This window comes from Komagataella phaffii, chromosome 4 (genome assembly GCF_000027005.1).
Source record: "Komagataella phaffii GS115 chromosome 4, complete sequence".
NCBI classification, from domain to species: domain Eukaryota; kingdom Fungi; phylum Ascomycota; class Pichiomycetes; order Pichiales; family Pichiaceae; genus Komagataella; species Komagataella phaffii.
This window is the reverse complement of record NC_012966.1, coordinates 1,043,795-1,057,596: the sequence shown is the minus strand read 5'-3', so window position 1 is coordinate 1,057,596 and position 13,802 is coordinate 1,043,795. Positions and strand designations below refer to the sequence as shown.

The 13,802-nt window shown below is 41.0% G+C and overlaps 7 protein-coding genes across 7 annotated transcripts; 3 read left to right on the top strand and 4 right to left on the bottom strand.

Moving 5' to 3' along the window:
* Positions 1-97: 97 nt before the first annotated feature.
* Positions 98-2,794, bottom strand: PAS_chr4_0538 (Splicing factor, component of the U4/U6-U5 snRNP complex; the record flags this gene model as incomplete). Its single annotated transcript, XM_002493932.1, has 1 exon — positions 98-2,794. The coding sequence occupies one exon, from the start codon at positions 2,792-2,794 to the stop codon at positions 98-100; it is 2,697 nt and encodes an 898-aa protein (XP_002493977.1).
* Positions 2,795-2,946: 152 nt separating this feature from the next.
* PAS_chr4_0537 (Essential nuclear protein involved in early steps of ribosome biogenesis) lies at positions 2,947-4,488 on the top strand (the record flags this gene model as incomplete). Its single annotated transcript, XM_002493931.1, has 1 exon — positions 2,947-4,488. The coding sequence occupies one exon, from the start codon at positions 2,947-2,949 to the stop codon at positions 4,486-4,488; it is 1,542 nt and encodes a 513-aa protein (XP_002493976.1).
* A 34-nt stretch (positions 4,489-4,522) lies between these two features.
* On the bottom strand, positions 4,523-5,356 carry PAS_chr4_0536 (Hypothetical protein; the record flags this gene model as incomplete). Its single annotated transcript, XM_002493930.1, has 1 exon — positions 4,523-5,356. One exon carries the CDS (start codon positions 5,354-5,356, stop codon positions 4,523-4,525), a length of 834 nt encoding a protein of 277 aa, XP_002493975.1.
* Positions 5,357-6,044: 688 nt separating this feature from the next.
* PAS_chr4_0535 (Hypothetical protein) lies at positions 6,045-6,413 on the top strand (the record flags this gene model as incomplete). Its single annotated transcript, XM_002493929.1, has 1 exon — positions 6,045-6,413. One exon carries the CDS (start codon positions 6,045-6,047, stop codon positions 6,411-6,413), a length of 369 nt encoding a protein of 122 aa, XP_002493974.1.
* A 39-nt stretch (positions 6,414-6,452) lies between these two features.
* PAS_chr4_0534 (Hypothetical protein) lies at positions 6,453-9,554 on the bottom strand (the record flags this gene model as incomplete). Its single annotated transcript, XM_002493928.1, has 1 exon — positions 6,453-9,554. The coding sequence occupies one exon, from the start codon at positions 9,552-9,554 to the stop codon at positions 6,453-6,455; it is 3,102 nt and encodes a 1,033-aa protein (XP_002493973.1).
* A 483-nt stretch (positions 9,555-10,037) lies between these two features.
* Positions 10,038-11,516, bottom strand: PAS_chr4_0533 (Beta-tubulin; the record flags this gene model as incomplete). The annotated part of the gene is made up of 2 exons (XM_002493927.1): positions 10,038-11,339; positions 11,505-11,516. The coding sequence occupies 2 exons, from the start codon at positions 11,514-11,516 to the stop codon at positions 10,038-10,040; spliced, it is 1,314 nt and encodes a 437-aa protein (XP_002493972.1).
* A 428-nt stretch (positions 11,517-11,944) lies between these two features.
* Positions 11,945-13,801, top strand: PAS_chr4_0532 (Permease of basic amino acids in the vacuolar membrane; the record flags this gene model as incomplete). The annotated part of the gene is made up of 1 exon (XM_002493926.1): positions 11,945-13,801. The coding sequence occupies one exon, from the start codon at positions 11,945-11,947 to the stop codon at positions 13,799-13,801; it is 1,857 nt and encodes a 618-aa protein (XP_002493971.1).
* Position 13,802: the final 1 nt, after the last annotated feature.

The window sequence follows — 13,802 nt, the reverse complement described above, 5'->3', positions numbered from 1 at the left end:
CCTCAAACAACAGAGTCCGCGATTTGAGACAGAGTCGCGACCGAGTCAGGTCCTCTTCGGCTCTAACGTTGCTCACCATTACCATGTGCCTTGGACCTTAAACATATATCAAGTCGTTATCCAACTTCCTGGCTGTATTTTCGATCATTTCCTCGGTTTGCTTCCAGGGTGTCAAGTCTTGAGTCTCTTGAATCCAGTAATATCCTTTTTTCAGTTGGTCCTTATCGATTTTATCGACCGTAGTCCAGAAATCTTGCAATTGTTCTGGGGATCCATTCTTCCTTATGAAGTTGTAATATATGCTCAGAATGTCTCCATTTTCTACTGAAGATTCCAGTGACTGTTTGAAAAATTTGAATGCTTTTTCTGGCTTACCGTCCCTTCTCCATAGATTGTGAGCAATCACAGAAACTAACAGTTTATCTTCATTAGTTTTTTTCAAAGCCTCGATGTATAGGTTTCTTCTCTTGGAAGCCCGTTCTTCAAATTGTATTCTCAAGATTAGTAGTAGAACTGAACTAGGATGCTTTTGCAACGCCTTACTAAGGACAATCTGAGCGTCTTCTTTTGATCTGTTTCTATTCTCAAAGCGAATCAATTCGAACCAGGTGAGATCAGATTTGATTTCTGTGACTGCAAGTTCCAAAACTGTTCTAGCTCTCGTGATAATTCTCATTTTGAATTCATCCAAGAAACATAGTTTTAACCTAAGAGAAAGTGATTGTGAACAGTTTGTGATACCCTGCTCCAAAGTAGTTCTTGCTGTATCAATATCACCCCCTTTGATGAGAATCTCACTTTTTAACAGGTACATTTCTTCCGCTTTGCTGTGTTTTGAAATGCCATCATCACATACTTGAAGTAACTTGTTAGATGAAATTTTTAATGCATCGCTGATTTTGATCTTGTAAACGTAAAAAATTTTAAGTTCAGGAAACTTTGCAATTCCCTTTTCAATCAACTCCAAAGACTCCGTGCGGTTGGGTCCATTAAAGCAAAACTCAATACTTTTAACAATCAGCTTTGGATCCCGAGGATTGTGCTTCGTAGCACGATCTAAAACATCTCTTGCTTTCTCGATGTTGCCATTTTTCAACAGAGTAGAATTATAGGAAATCCAGAACTCGACCCAGGTTGGATTCTTATCCAAGCATTTTTCGAATCTATCCTCAATTCCACTCTTGTCATGGTTGATAAAACTTTTCCATGCGGAAGAGTTGAATGGGAATTTTTCTGTTAATGCGTAATAAATTAGACTGGAAAGACGGGCAAGCTCTGTCCCTTCGTACTCGTAGGCAATCTTATTCACGGTGGCAACAAGTTCTGGCTCTGGAACGTCTTCAAACCCAAACGTAACCGTATTTTCAATAATCACTTTGACCAAATTCTTGTATTCTCCTTTCTTTTCGTACTCTTCACAGTACTTCAACCATTCCTTGAAAGTCAATTTCTTATCCTGATTCTTCAATGACTGGAGAACGTCCAAGAAGACAATTGATAGTATCTCCGTACTGGTGGGCTCATTCCCTGAATTTTGCTCATACTCCTTTATTTCGCAAGATAGAAGGGTAAGGTCCACAGACTGTGGAATTTTAGTCAAGGAATCTTTTAAAAATAGCTTTGCCCGTTCAAGATTATGTTTCTGTTCCATTCTAATGTAATCGACGCATAATTCAGAATTATCAGGTATTAGTTCCACGGCTTTTGTTAACAGTTTAAGTTTTTCTTCCTGGGAGCTTTCTTCTTCGATCATTCTTCTCCACAGTGGAACGCTTCTAGGCAAATTCTCTAAAGCCTTTCGAAGAATTCTCTTTCTGGAAAACGATTCATTTTCCAAATCAATTGCCTGTAACCACAGCTTAACACTTTTTACATTATACTGCAGCCCTTCTGTTACAATAATTTTGCAAAGAGTTGTATCAGTAGTTTTATTAAGTCTGATTCGTTCCAGCCAAACATTCTCATCTCTAGGGCACATCTTGCAACCTTGCATGATAAGCTCTTTAGCCTTGGAAAAGTTTTTGCTTTGCTCTTCCAATCTTGCAGAAGCAATCCAGCTTGAACCCCTATGTGGTTCTGTTTTCCTCAATGAGTTTAATATCAATCTGGCTCTATTTATGTCTCCAAACTTGGCTGAAAAATCTTCCTGTTCCTTGAGAGAGTCTAAGTACTCCTGGACGTCATTCCCTTCGGTATCTAATTGTTCGTCTAGCCTCAACCCTAGTAACCTGTCCTTTGCCACAGAGATTTTAGTGACATCAATCGAATTGGAAGTTTCCATTGTGTCAGCTACCACCCCATTAATGACAGAATCTGGCACCGCATAAAACCTCTGTTGCTGTTGCTCTTCTAACCGTGCCCTCTTATTCTTTCTTGTCAAATCACCAGATTCCGGTAAGTTGAACCATTCTTCCTCAGAGATAGAAGTCAAATTCTTTTTCAACTCTTGAAAGTTTTTTTTGATTTCGTCAAGAGGCTCCTCATCCTCTTGAACTTCATTTTTCCTTTTATTTCTTCGCTTCAATCTCTCTTCAATTTCAGCAAAGACTTGATCGGCCTCATTGTCGCTATCGTCTTTCTCTTTGAAACCGTTGAGCCCATTTTCTGTTTCATCTGCATCCTTGAATCTATCATCTACAAAATCCTCATCATCGGATTCTTCATCGCTAAAACTTGCAGGCACAATTCTTCCAGTACCAACATCTGCTTGAGTGGTAAACCCTGTAGCACCTCTTCCTAAACCGGCCACATATCCAGGAGGAGGTTCTTGGTCCAAAAATGCCTTCCTTTCCATGGAGCTCAAGCGTATTGGATGGATGGGTCCTATCTACTACAAGTTGACTGACTACACTATGCTTATGTAAGGGGTTCGCGGTGGTCTGTTCTCATCGGAGATTTAATTTTTTTTTTTCTTTGATTGTTCCTAACTAAAAGTCAAATCTTAATATGGCAAAGAGAACGGCTGAGGAGGTCAATGAAAACAAAATTGCCTCTGTGAAAACGGATCCAAATGCTGCCCCTGAAGCAACAAGGGTTGTGGACAACTCGGCTGAAAATGGTGAAGATATCGACATGGAAGGAGAACTTGTAAGCGAGGAAGAAGAAATTTTGGAAATCGATTCAGAAGGTGAAGACGACGATGATCAAGAGCTAGATGAAAGAGGCGCCAGTGAAAAAGCTCAGCGAGTCATAGAAAAGGACAGGAAACGTACCGAAGAAGCAGAACAAGAGGGTGGCTTGTATTTACCTCATAGATCCAAACCTCTGGGACCAGATGAAGTGTTGGAAGCTGATCCTAGTGTTTATGAGATGCTACATAATGTAAACATGCCATGGCCTTGTCTGACAGTTGATATTCTTCCAGATGACATGGGATCGGAAAGAAGAAGATATCCTGCCTCGATGTACCTTGCTACTGGTACTCAAGCCGAAAGAAACAAGGATAACGAGTTGATGGTGCTGAAGCTGTCAGGATTATCAAAGACACTAGTGAAGGACGATGCACAGGACGAAGACGATGACGACGATGAGGATAATGAGGGCAGCACTTCTGACCCCATCTTGGAAAACGAGAACATACCACTAAAGAGTACAACGAATAGACTCAGAGTCTCTCCTCATGCTGCTAAAACTGGGGAGTATCTGACAGCATCAATGCTAGAAAACGGTGAGGTCCAACTATTTGATGTTGCCTCCCAATATAGAGCGTTCACCACACCCGGATTTGTTATCCCCAAGCAATCCAGAGCTCCTATTTACACTATAAGAAATCATGGCAAGGTCGAAGGATATGGACTGGATTGGTCTCCATTGATCAGTACCGGTGCCCTTTTATCCGGTGATGTTAATGGTAATGTTTACTTCACTTCGAGAACTACATCCAGCTGGACAACAGAAGGCACCCCATTTGTTGCGTCTGATGCCTCCATCGAAGACATTCAATGGTCTACTTCAGAAAAAACTGTGTTTGCAACTGCAGGCACCGATGGATATGTTCGAATCTGGGATACTCGTTCTAAAAACAACAAGCCTGCTATCAGTGTGAAGGCCTCCGACACAGATGTCAATGTGATTTCCTGGTGCTCCAAGGTTGACTATTTGCTGGCTTCTGGTCATGACGATGGAAACTGGGGTATATGGGATCTGAGAAGCTTCGGCTCTTCCCCGGCTCCAGCACCTGTTGTTAACTATGATTTTCACAAATCTGCCATAACTTCTATTTCTTTCAACCCGCTTGACGAGTCTATTGTTGCTGTTTCATCCGAGGACAACACAGTGACATTGTGGGATTTGGCAGTGGAAGCCGATGACGAGGAAATCAAACAACAGCAACAAGAAACTAAAGAACTGAATGATATTCCACCACAACTACTTTTTGTTCATTGGCAAAGAGATGTGAAGGATGTGAGATGGCACAGCCAAATACCAGGTACTTTGGTCAGCACAGGATCTGATGGACTGAATGTTTGGAAGACAATCTCCGTATAGATTTAGACATATATAACTCTTCTCTTTATTTACTTTATTGAAGAAGACCATCATCAGTGGTTTCCAAAGACGTATAGGCTAAGTTTTCCTCTGTGATTCTAGCCAATTGCTCTCTTTCCAGCTCGTCAATATTGTAGGTGTGTTTGTAGTAGATGCACATTATAAGGAGTATGCCTTGGGCCATGGCAGCAGTGAAATACGGCAACCAAGAGCTCCATTTAGAGTTTGGTTGGAGGAATAAACTAGCAGTCCAGACAAACCCACCGGGGGTTTGAATCGACATCATTTTTATGGATAACGAACCTGGATGTTTGAGTTTGTAAGTAGTGTATATTTGGGGTAGATATTGAAACCCACCCACCAAGGAAGAAAAGACTCCACTAAGGTTTGCAAACTGAACAAATATTTCCGTATCTTGTTTCCTTTTTATGAGGTAAACAACGACAAAGAGGTTCAGAAAAGCATAAAAGAGAAAGAAACGATAAACCTTCAGCAATTGCGCGTATTCTCTTTGGTTTTCCGTCAATGAATCCCTGGTATAATAGACACATAGGACCAAGATCAATGAGTAGCCCAAGGTCTGCAATCCCACTTGAATCATTCCAATTTGTGAGTTGATACATTGAAAGTCGCTCAGTCCCAACCGGCAACAAATTCTTCCATCATTACTGTAGAGTAAAAGATTGGCAAAGGCAGAGATAGCGGAGACTGTACCCAGTAGTAGGAAGAATGGGGATAACCCTTCTGAGGTTCTCCGTTTCATGATTCTACTGTGTTGAGGGACATATGAGAGAAAAATCCCCGTCGCCATCAACGTCGCCAGGACAAATCCAACAACCGATGCATCTTTATACACTAAACACTCCATAGACAGCTAAGCAGAAATGGAGTTAAAGATGGAGATGGAAGCCAAATAACGAATCCTAACACCACGTTGTAGCGGAAGCTCGAAAGGCAGAAAAGGCTGATAGAGGTTAGGAATGCAATAGATACTGAGCACCAGTTGATGTTGTGACCGTGTTTGAAGAGTTCTGACCTTTTTAGCCTTTAAAAGTAGTAACCCTTTGAGTCTCAAGGCAAGAGCATCTTTTCATCGTATAGTGTGCCTTCAAATGGTTTTGCGAGACATCTTAAGTTTGTAAGGATCACATCTGTAGTCCAGATAGGATCGTCAGCTCTTGCGAGTAGCGCTTTTAGGTAAGTGGCCTGTCATTGTCATTCGTTCTTACAACTGTGTTCAGTGGTCGTCGTTCAAAATTGGTGGAGTCACGTTAGATCTGAGAATGAAGTGTGCCCTACCGTCAAATAGAATGAAAGGGAGCCTTATTAGTCAAACCCTTTTTCAAAGACTCTACTTGCTAAAGGAGCTTTCGATTGTAATACGACCGAAACGAACAACATTCCAATTAATAGAACGTATTTAATCAACCTACCTCCTCCTGAAAATTCCTAACTATTCGATAAGTAGTTCAACACCCAATATCCTCTCATCGAATTAGCGACGAATGATTACTGCACCTGAACCATCATACACATAGAGGAGTCTTCAACATAAGATGACCAACCCAACTGCATTTGCCCAGACTACAAGGTATGTCAAGGATTCCACGGAAATGAGAACCCTGGTGCTCAATTTATACCGTAGATACTTAAGACACTCTAGAGGATTTGTCAACAATTACAACTTGGATATTCCAGCTTCCCAAGTCAGAACAAAGATCAGACAAGAATTTGAAAGACAGAGATTCGTCAAAGATCTACCACTGAAAAATGTCCTATATATGAAGGCTCAAATGGAGTTCCAGGAGCTGGTCAATTTCTGGAAACAACAATGTCATGTCATGCAATACTTTGAATCCATTGATCACCAGAACAAGATCAAGGGAGATTCATTTGTACAAAAGTTCTTGAAGGGAGCTCAATAGCTGTAGAAATGTATAATTTGGTCAATTTTATTTATTTATCTATTTGTCTATGGGCGTTATGATCTCTTGCTGTATTTCCTTAGTTATTTCCACAGCCGACACTTCATCAATTAGTTTGATGAATCTGAAAAGTTCAAAAGAACGTTCATAATCTTTATCATTGATCAAGTTGACCATGATTTTAGTGGCCATTTGTCGATCCTGGGTGGATATCGTACTTTTCGCATCCTCGTCTTCATTCTCGTAATTTAGCATGATAATAAAATAATTCAGTGCTAGTAAGTGGCTGTTCTCTGTCTCTAATAAGTGTTTCAAAATGGTACGAGGATCCGAGTCTAGTTTATCAAAAATCAATTTCCAATGTCTGACTTCTACTTTCCTCAAAAAATTACTGTAAATTCCTAATGAGTTCTCTGTTGATTGTATCAGATGGTGCAACCTGTCAAAATAAACATCCTTGTCTGAGCGCTCTCCAGTCGAATTCATCACATGGTTGAGCAGGAGCAACTCTAAAGAGTTTTGAAACTGTTTGAATTTTTCAAATTTATGGAGTGCTTCTGCTAATTGAAAATCTCCACCATCCTTCAATTGATGGTCAATTAAATCTGTCAAATAGTTTCTTTTCTTGGTCTGGAAATTCAAGATGAAACTGGTTTTTTCAGTGTCCTCAAATGCAACTGTTCTTGTTGAGATCTCGATATCAAGACCAAAAAGCAAGCTTTTTTCACTCATAATCAATATGGGATAAGCCTGAGTCCCTTCAGTCTTCCTTATTGTCAAAGCTTTGTTATTCAGTATATCTTGTTGGTGTTTAGAAAGGTTTCTGTGGGATGCCAGAGCAGATTCTGATCCGGTATCTATGAATATGGGTGACACCTCTGATATATTCTTCTCTTGACACAGATCAAAATATAAACATTTGCAACCATTGAATGCAATCACGACATCTGCGGAAACAACTTGAATAAACTCTATTCCAGTGCTAATCACTTCTTTGGTGTAACCGACTTTGACTAAACTAGGATTTTCAGGATCTTTATTCAAGGATCTTTGAACGCAATAAAAGATCCCTTCAAATAACATAACAATGTTGTGTTCGTCAATTAAGCTAACATATTTCAAAGTCTTTAATCTTTTGGAATTTAGCTTATCATTTTCTGCAAAGAGATTCTTCAATCTGTAAACATTTCCTCTTTGCAAGATCAGCCTTCCTTTTGTTTTTTTTTCTTCGTGAGATTCCATACTCATTGACCAAGTGTAAACATTGAATTCAGAACTGACAACAATTAGTTGGGACCTCAAGACATCACAATTGAAATAGAGCAAGAACTCGTCAACTGAAGTTTCCTCAAAGTCAAAACTCCAAATAATCTCCTCGGCACCAAAATAAGTTTCCTTTTCATCATTGGAATCGAAACGTAAGGTTGAAAATACCAAAACTTTTGACGCTGAAATAAGTTTGCCGTTATCATCAAAAATGTTTCTCAAAGCCATGAATAGGTGATTTTTCCACCAACCGGTAGCTATAATATTATTGTTTTGCTCATTACTAGTTGATTCGGCTTGGTGAAGTGTGACTTCCGAATTCAAATCGAACAGCTTCCATTTGTCTGTAACAACATGATAAACAAGTGCTGACTTATTTCCAACTACACAAATTAGTGTTCCACTCTCATCCGAGCTTATACTAGTAATGTGCAGATTCTTTAAGATAAACTTTGTAGGTATGTTGATTGGCAACCACAAGGTAGCATCTCTCGACAAGGCGGGATCCTGCTTAAAGTAATCAGTCAAATTCTTATCCCAACCTTTGAATAGAAATAGTTCCTCGCTGGTGTAAAGTATTGGTCTTTTGCAGTTATTTGAACATTGGTTTAATGACGAGTTCAAATTGATAAGCCCAACAACAAAAAACAAGCTTCCTTTGGATATTATTAAATCGTTTGAAGGGGTAAACCTTATATCGCTCACAAATTGCAACCAGTTGTCAACTTCAGCGATGGAAGAATCACTATGATCAATGGATGAAAAACAAAGATTTCCCATGCTGCTGTACATATTCCAACCGTTAAAAAATCTGGTGATAAAAGACTGCCCAGAAGGGGAAAACTGGATGTCAATTAACCTTTCCAAAGATAATGGTTTTTCCACAATTCTCCATAGATGTAATTTTTCATTTGTTCGATGGTAGATTCGTATGTTTTCATTCTCATCCACAAGGTAAAGGCAATCTTGAAGATCATTCAAGTAAAGACCAACAATTTTAGGATCATTTTGATCTTCTAGTTCCTGATTGTACAAACATACCCCATCTAGTTTGGTGGTTCCATTTGACGGTCCAATCTCAGTACGTACCTTCCAAATATTTCCCTTCTCTGTAAGCCAGAAAAAACAACTCCATCGCTTAGAGTAAATCCACGACTTAACTTCGGACTGATCGATTCGATACCAGTCCAACTGCTCCAACAACAGAACCTCAATATGCTTTCCATCCGTCCTATTCTTCGAAAAAAGGTTGATCACTTGAAAGGAGAGAGGATCTGTGGATAGAAGCATAAGAACATCAGAAGAGTGGGAATGAAAGGCAACCAATGGACGTTGCACTTTTAGCACCAACTTGAATCGTAAACCAAAATCAAAATTAGGATACTCAAGGTCAGCTCTGGAGAACATTGTCGAAATGAAGGAAGTGATTGAGGATGATTCCGTTTCGATTAGGGGGAACCCCTGTTGCAATAACGTGCCATTGGATGAAAAAACAGTCTGTACTTCATTTAGTGTGGTTACCTCTCCATTCTTAAGGTTATGAATGGTGAACACCATTAGGTAATTCTTGGACGTCTCAACAACAAACATGAACCCATCGGAGGTAATTTTCACATTCTTATTCTCACCATATTCCTCCAATGAAGAAAGTTTTCGTACATGCGCAGCAATTGGTGAGTAGGTACGATAGTTGAACAAGTACAAAGATCTCTTGGTAATTGCAACAGTTGGTAGATTATACTTATTTGGGCTTATCTGAATAATTGGTTCTGTATGGGAGGAGTCATCTATTACGTTGGAATCTTTATTGGCGTGATCGGGTAACGAAACCTGTGGCAATGAATTGATGTGAGATACAACATATGGCCACAACATCAGATCTTACAAACGTCTGTGGTGTGCAATTGTGGGTTGATCGTTATACGTATTGGGGGAGGGGAGGGTTCAACTCTGAAAGTTGAAGCTGGCATTAGGCTTTCGCGCTCTGACGGATTCAGGTATTTTGATAAGTTGGACCCCTAGTTCACTGTCTTGGCCCAACGTGGCATCAGTTTGGCTCCAGGTGCAGTCACTGATGAACTTCACATCCCAACCTGGCTGTAGCAGATTATAGAAATTTCGGGGCCAGTCTTGGACTCGCTGGGGGAGGGGCTCCTTCATGGATCACTGAACATTAGTATATTTAGTTTGGGTATATAAGAAACAATAAACAATAAAACAAAGAAACATTAAAGGACAAAAATGGTCTTCACCCTTAAAGTAAATGAAGAAGAAATACAGTTGAGCTTCTCCCTTCTCAGTAGGTGCCACAAGTCCTCTCCCACCAATCAAGCACGCAGGTTTATTGGCTTGAAGTACTTATTCTGCAACATCAACTAGTGGAACATCTTCATCAGCATAATCTAGTTCTTCATCTGGGTCGATTCCTTCCTGGTATTGTTGGTATTCGTTTACCAGATCGTTCATATTAGACTCAGCTTCAGTGAATTCCAACTCGTCCATACCTTCAGAAGTGTACCAATGTAAGAAAGCCTTTCTTCTAAACATGGCGCTGAATTGGTCACCGACTCTTCTAAATAGTTCTTGAATAGATGTGGAGTTTCCGATGAAAGTAGCAGACATGTCGAGACCCTTTGGAGGAACAGAACAAACAGCAGTTTGAACATTGTTAGGAATCCATTCAACAAAGTAGTCAGCGTTTCTGGTTTGAACCTTGTGCATCTCATCTTCAACTTCCTTGACAGACACCTTACCTCTGAAGAAGGCAGCAACAGTGAGATAACGACCGTTTCTTGGATCGGAAGCAGCCATCATATTCTTAGCGTCAAACATCTGTTGGGTTAATTCTGGAACAGTCAGAGATCTGAAGGACTGAGAACCCAAGGCGGTCAATGGAGCATATCCGACCATAAAGAAGTGTAATCTTGGGAAAGGCACCAAGTTCACAGCCAACTTTCTCAAATCAGAGTTCAGTTGGCCTGGGTAACGTAGAGATGTAGTAACTCCAGACATGACAGCGGAAACTAACTTGTTTAAGTCCTCGTAGGCAGGTTGGTTTAGTTTCAGAGTTCTGACACAGATGTCGTACAAAGCTTCATTGTCGATACAAAAGGTCTCATCAGCATACTCAACCAGCTGGTATACGGACAGTGTAGCGTTGTATGGTTCGACAACGGTATCAGAAACCTTTGGAGATGGGACGACAGAAAAGGTTGCCATCATTCTGTCTGGAAACTCTTCTCTGATCTTGGAGATCAGAAGGGTACCCATTCCGGAACCTGTACCACCACCCAATGAATGGGTGATTTGGAAACCTTGTAAGGAGTCACAACCTTCAGCTTCCCTTCTTACAACATCCATGACTGAATCAACCAACTCTGCTCCCTCTGTATAGTGACCCTTGGCCCAAACGTTTCCGGCAGATGATTGTCCGTAGATATAATTGTCTGGTCTGAAAAGGTTTCCCAGGTTGGAAGATCTGACTGCATCAATGGTACCAGGTTCCAAATCGACTAGTACAGCTCTAGGCACGTATTTGCCGCTGTTGGCCTCATTAAAGTACACGCCCAATCTTGATTTCTGGAGATCGTTGTCTCCTACGTAGTTTCCTTCATCGTCAAGGCCGTGCTCTCCGCAAATTGTTTCCCAAAAGGCAGCACCCTGTTGTAAGTTAGTAAAAGGTCCATGTCTACGGTGTTCTGAAAAGTAAATAAGTCACTTACGATCTGGTTACCACATTGACCAGTGGATAAATGGATCTAAAATAAGGTTAGTTTCTGGCTAAAGTGCAAAAATAGGGTGGCAGTGGATTTTGGATGGACATACAATTTCTCTCATAATACTTGGAAGGTTAACAGTGTTTGAAAGGGTTGATCTTGTAACAACTGTTTAGCTTTGTCTAATGTAAACAAACACTTGTTTTTCGTGTCCTAGTGTTACCCGGACGAGATCCAAAAATGTCAGCCTGCGCGAAAAAAAATGAAACAGGAGCCAAAGAGGAAACTTGTAAGGCCGAGGCAACCAGAAACCCCGAATTTCTCCTTACCAAAGCTGGAACAACACTGCGCGCATCGTGCCGCTTGAGACCCTCCAGTCTTTCTTTTTCCCCATATTCTGGGCTACCGCTAACGGCTCGAAAGCCTATATCCAAAAATATTTGCCAATAACGCATGCCTATTCAACATCTCAGCCCTGTACCTCCTTTTCTTCACCCTTGACGACCCCTCCACCTTTGCTCTTCTTAGTTGAACTATTTTTATCCGCCAATGCCAGAACAGAATTCGGAAAGCGAGGCGCTCCTTAGAGCAGAGGAATTGCTTCCCCCCAATATACTAGACACTTCAACTGGTGTGGAGGGAATTGTGGCTAATGAGATTGCCACCGAAAATGAACTGACTAATCGTGTGGAACCTGAAGTATCCTCAACTTATGGCGCCGCTTCACAGGCATCTGAAAATGAGGAGAACGTAGGCACTTCTAGCTCTCCTAGTGTCTCACTAAGAAGAAAAAAAGTCAAGAAACGTAAGAGTGAACAGTTTGATGCTTCTGGCTATGCCGTCCCTCCCCCACAATTGTATTTCATCCTGGGGTCAATTTTCATGGGTGCCTTTCTGGCAGCTTTGGATTCTACGGTGGTGACAACGTTGTTGACGGTGATATCCTCCGATTTGGATGCCCTTCCAAAGTTCTCCTGGATTGCAACATCATATTTACTCGCAATGGCTGCATTTCAACCACTTTTCGGCAAATTGAGCGATATATTTGGAAGAAAGTGTCTGCTTATCCTCTGCAATCTGCTTTTCTCTTGTGGATGTCTTATCTGTGCATTGCCCAAGCATTTTGGAGGAACATTCACCACTTTAATCGTGGGGAGGTTTCTCACCGGACTGAGCTCTGGTGGCCTAACAACGCTTGGTACAATCGCCATGTCAGATTTGATCTCGTTGCGTAAGAGAGGTATTTTTCAAGGTATTGCCAACATCTTTTTTGCCCTAGGAGCCTCCACTGGTGGACTTGTTGGTGGATTCATATCTGATGCATATGGTTGGAGATGGGTATTCTTAGGACAAGTGCCATTGGCCTTCATTGGGGCAGTGGTGGTATATTTGTTCATGAACTTGCCTTCAGGATCTCTTGGATTAGGTGCACAAGACACAGATACAAAATCCAAGTTAAAAAGAATCGATGTACTTGGAAGCGTCACTCTAATCACTGCTCTGGTATGTGCGATGCTGGCAGCAGATCTAGGTGGACAGAAATTGCTTTACAAGACGTGGTCCTTTGCAGCTCTGGTTACGGGGTTTGTGGCTTTTTCATTGGTATTTGCCTATGTTGAACTTTACTCCGCTACGGAACCCATTGTTCCTGTCCGATTACTTGCCAATAGAACAGTTCTTGCCTCATCTCTGGCTAACTGGTTTGGTACCATGGCAGGATTTACTTGTCTTTATTATATTCCAATTTATTTTACAACTGTTCTGGAGTTTTCGTCCACTGAGAATGGATTACGGTTTGTACCCTCCGTCTTTTTGGCTTCTTTATCGTCAGTTGGGGCAGGGTTCTACATGAAATTGACAGGGAAGTACCTTTGGTTTGCAATTGTGACCTCGTTTTTATCGATAGTGGGCGTTATTCATGTGGCATTGATTACTCCAACGATTCCAGTTTGGGATCAGTATTCCCTACTAATATTACCTTACTGTGGTTATTCTGCCATGTTGACTGTAACTCTTCTGGCGCTAATAGCCGCAGTACCTCCAGAACAACAGGCATCCTCCACTTCCATCCAATACGCCTTCCGTTCGACAGGGTCAACTTTAGGAATGTCCCTGGCTTCTGCATTTTTTCAATCAGTGCTGATTCGGAATCTTCCTACCAGGTTGCAAGACGCAGCTCCTCCCGATGTTTCCCCCAAAGTTCTGAAAAAAGTGATAAAGAATGCTTTAAGTAATGGTGAGTATGTGAGAGTTGCTCCAGAGTGGGCCATTAATCCCATTAAAAGCACGTACGAATCTAGTTGTAAGGCTGCCTTCTTATTTGCACTGGTAACCGTGACATTGGGATTTATCAGTATATGTTTTGTTAAAGAACATAAGCTACACACTAATATTGCTAGAAAATAGA